The sequence below is a fragment of the Propithecus coquereli genome, unplaced genomic scaffold (genome assembly GCF_000956105.1).
Source record: "Propithecus coquereli isolate 6110/MARCELLA unplaced genomic scaffold, Pcoq_1.0 Scaffold288, whole genome shotgun sequence".
NCBI classification, from domain to species: Eukaryota; Metazoa; Chordata; class Mammalia; order Primates; family Indriidae; genus Propithecus; species Propithecus coquereli.
Window position 1 is genome coordinate 1,463,481 of NW_012148485.1, and position 3,711 is coordinate 1,467,191.

At 40.0% G+C, this 3,711-nt stretch overlaps 1 protein-coding gene across 1 annotated transcript in view; it reads right to left on the reverse strand.

Annotated features, from left to right (window-relative positions):
• The window catches only part of ATP8A1 (ATPase, aminophospholipid transporter (APLT), class I, type 8A, member 1), a 272,471-nt gene that overhangs the window by 172,430 nt on the left and 96,330 nt on the right, over positions 1–3,711 (reverse strand). The window contains exon 13 of the mRNA XM_012648479.1: positions 3,481–3,569. Coding sequence (XP_012503933.1) covers positions 3,481–3,569 — 89 coding nt within the window. The remainder of the gene's footprint in view (positions 1–3,480; positions 3,570–3,711) is intronic.

Below are 3,711 nucleotides of genomic sequence, written 5' to 3' on the forward strand. Positions count from 1 at the left end.
AGGAGCAACTGATCCTTTCAGCAAACACACTGCTACACAAAATATTATCAAGTAAAGCTTCTCATATACATATTTATATATAAAGATTGCTTTTGAGAATTCTTTTTTTTACCGAAGGAAAATGTAAATGATGTTTTTAATACTAATTAAATGTCCTGCTCACAAAAAAGTACTGTTTAGTTTGCTCAACAAAATTTTTCCTTTTAAGCATCAGAGATTATAACCCGTTAAGCCTCGGCCAGCTCATTCTCATAATCAGGTCTAACGTGTTCACTAAGATGGTGCTTAGGATCGAGTCTCTGAATACCCTGTACTGAGAATCCGAACAACTCAACACGGAAGCTTCTCACCTATTCCTGTCGCTCACGTCACTGTGATCACACTGACTTATTCCCCACGGGAAGCAATCTGCTGAAATGATACTTTCATAATAAATAGTTACGGTAGAATGTCTCGTTTGTAGTAAGTTAAATTTATAAATGATAGCACAATTCACTTACATTTAACTATAATTATCCCCTATAAAGATCTAATGAAATAATCTAATAAGTACGGTATATCCCTACTGCAAAGTTGACCTCTACAAAATAATCATTCTCGGCAACTGTGTTCAAACCTTTTTATTTTGTTGCCCATCATGAATCCAATTTGGGGCAGAGGTTAAGGGCAATGAGAGAAAATTTACTAAAATTAAACGTAGAAGCACGATTAAGTGTACATTAGCTTCTTATAAGCCTATGGGATACACAGAACTAGTTGAGTTTTTTTTTTTTCTATTACAAAATTTTTTTTTATGTCAAAGTATCACGGGGTATAAATGTTTTTGGTTACATGGCCCGTCACCCAGATAGAAAGATGTGGAACGCTTCATGAATTTGCATGCGTCCTTGAGTAGGGGCTGTGCTAACCTTCCCTGTATCTTTCCAATCTTAGTATACGTGCTGCCGAAGCCAGCACCTAGCTCAAGATTATACTATCAGGAGACTTCAAGTCTTATCCTCTTAGCTAATAAAACACAGCAGAACTCACCTCTGACTCTACCTAGAGTAAAACCAAGCTTTACCTTAACTGCTTAAAAACACTGAAGAGAAATCAGCTATGAACCTGTACCCCAAAGGTCTTTGCTGGTATCTGAAAGTCTGCGTGACTCTCTCCTGTTTTGTCATCTCCTTTGGGGTAGGGAGATAAACCCCTTGCTTTCTTCCGGGATAGCAAAACCACATTATTTCCCTGTCTGGGTTCCTATAACCCAAGAGTGCCCAGAGGAAATCCCCACAGAAAGGGGGTTATGGTCATTACCAGCCCCGCCCCCACCACCGTGTAGACTGGCTGGAACTAAGTACAGCACTGTGTTCCCTTCTCCTATAAACACGTGGTCATGGCTTCTCCAGAACATCCAGATAGCAACAGCTCTCCACAATGCTGACAATCCAACCCCCAACCAGGATATGTGGGAGAGCGGAGGTCAATTAAACTCAATCAGGGTAAACGATGCCTAAAAGCACACATGCCAACAATATGTGGTTACTGTAAGCAGTTCAACAACTAGCTTTACTCTGGGTGGCTTCTGGTATTCTTGAAAACGTGATACAATATCCAAAGAGAAAACATATTTTGGTTTATACAGTTAAAATCTGCAAACAAGGGAATTTCTGGTTTTTATTTCTAAACCTTATTTTAGATTTCATATCTGGAAAAAGACCTTAGAGATCATCTGGTCTCACCTCTCTCCTCATTTTAAAGAACTGGAAATATCTGAAAAGAAATTGTCTAGGGTCACGTGGTGAATTCAAGACAAAGCTAGAACTCACGCCTTATGACCGTACCTCATTATTAAGAAATGTTATTTCTCCAAGAGGAAATTCGTTTCACTGGCAACTTACTCTAAATGATGGCAATACTTAGCTCAAACCCACCCCATCCTGTATCAGTTGTTAATGATCACATCACCAACAGACAAAGGAATGGCTCTTCAGAACTACCGCCCAGGAATGTTTAAAGATCTATTTATTCCAGGAATAAGAAACAACCCGATAAAATTCAGAGGAGACGCTACATCTCATTTTAGTTTTCTGTTCTGATAGTTTCATAATCAGTAATTACTAATTTGAAGAACTTGCTTACCGAACTGAAAACTAGACAAAGTAAAAAAAGGAGGATAATTATTAACCAGGTCACTGTAGACATAGTACTATTTACGAATGAATGCGGCATTTGTGTAAAAACAAACATCACCATAAATCTGACAGCACAGTAAACTCTAGAATCAAAATAGGGTTTTTCTATCCTCCTCTGGGAGAATTACGGGTGACTACATAAGGACAAGATGTCAAAAAATGTGGCTGCCACTCTCCTGCTCCGGTTGCGGTGGGGTAGGGGGGACACAGAGCTGGGAAGAGCCAGGAAAGCCTCCTTTGTCTGAGGAAATTAGGAGATCTTCGAATAAAGAAGGAAGATGCCAAATAGCATCCAGCCCAGGAAACAGTAAGTTTGCTTCTTAAACCAACAGCCTGTCTTTGCAGTCTGAAAAAGCCAATCAACTGTCTCTTTAACTTCATTTACACACACGGGTTGAAGACATTCTCAGTCCCACTCTCTCCTAACCCAAAGAACAAGGATATCTAGGAGTCATCATACTTGGTAAACTTTTTCACGAAATGGTTACTAATTTATCATTTTAACTAGGGCATTCTGAAAATTCAACGCTCTTTTTATCCTGGCTTGCTGCGTGGAGACAGGGAGTGTGGAAGAGTGAGGCCAAGGCAGAAACCCCAGAAGCAAGTGCCCCTGTTTGCATGAGGAGAGGCTGATACGTGACTAGCTCAACTGCAGACAGAGGAGGACAGTTGGAAAGTTTGGTAACCGGCCAAAGTTAGCCAACCAGGAGAGTGTTCCACCTTTTGATGTTCTTTGCAGAAAACGTAGTGACTTTCTCACGTGACCCTCTAACATATCTCAAAGAGGGGCTGCTGAACCGTTTAGGGGAGCACGCCTGGAAGTAAGATTAAACAGTTTCCTATCTCTACCTCCTTCCTATCATCAGCGTTTTTAGATTGCTCGGTGGCTGCAAAAAAGAGAGATGGTAAAAGAAATAAATCGAAGGGATGAGCGTGAGAGAAACAATACTATTTTAACTTGGAAACTGCCCCGGGCCTGACCACACGTTCTTACCACACCCAAGCTGTGCTCTAACTTTACGGCATCGTAAAGGGAACCTCTTTCGTCCTTACTACCAGGGCCGGAGACCTTCACAACACTCAACTGCAGAAACTCCTGGGCGGGGCCGACAGTCACCCCACGTGAAAACGATACCAAACCATAAAACATGAAATAGACAGGCGTCCTGAAATTAAAATATCTGCTTTCTAGATTAAAAAAAAACCCACAATTCTCCCCTAATAAGAACTCTCAAATATAAAAAAAATAGCCAGCACGAATTAAGTACGTACTTCGTATTCTAATTAAAGAGAAAAAACTCACCCGTAAGCAACTCCTGCTATGGTGCACTTCTTAAACTGCATCACATTGCATGTCAAAGTGCCCGTCTTGTCAGAAAATATGTATTTCACCTAGAAAGAAGTTTAACATTTCTCATTAATATTTCAGAAGTCTCTTTATGCCAGTCTTTTATAGAGGAAAAAAATGCCTTAAATTTTATTTTTTATCAACTTTGTTACACTGTAGGGCACAAAGAATGCTATTAACCGAATA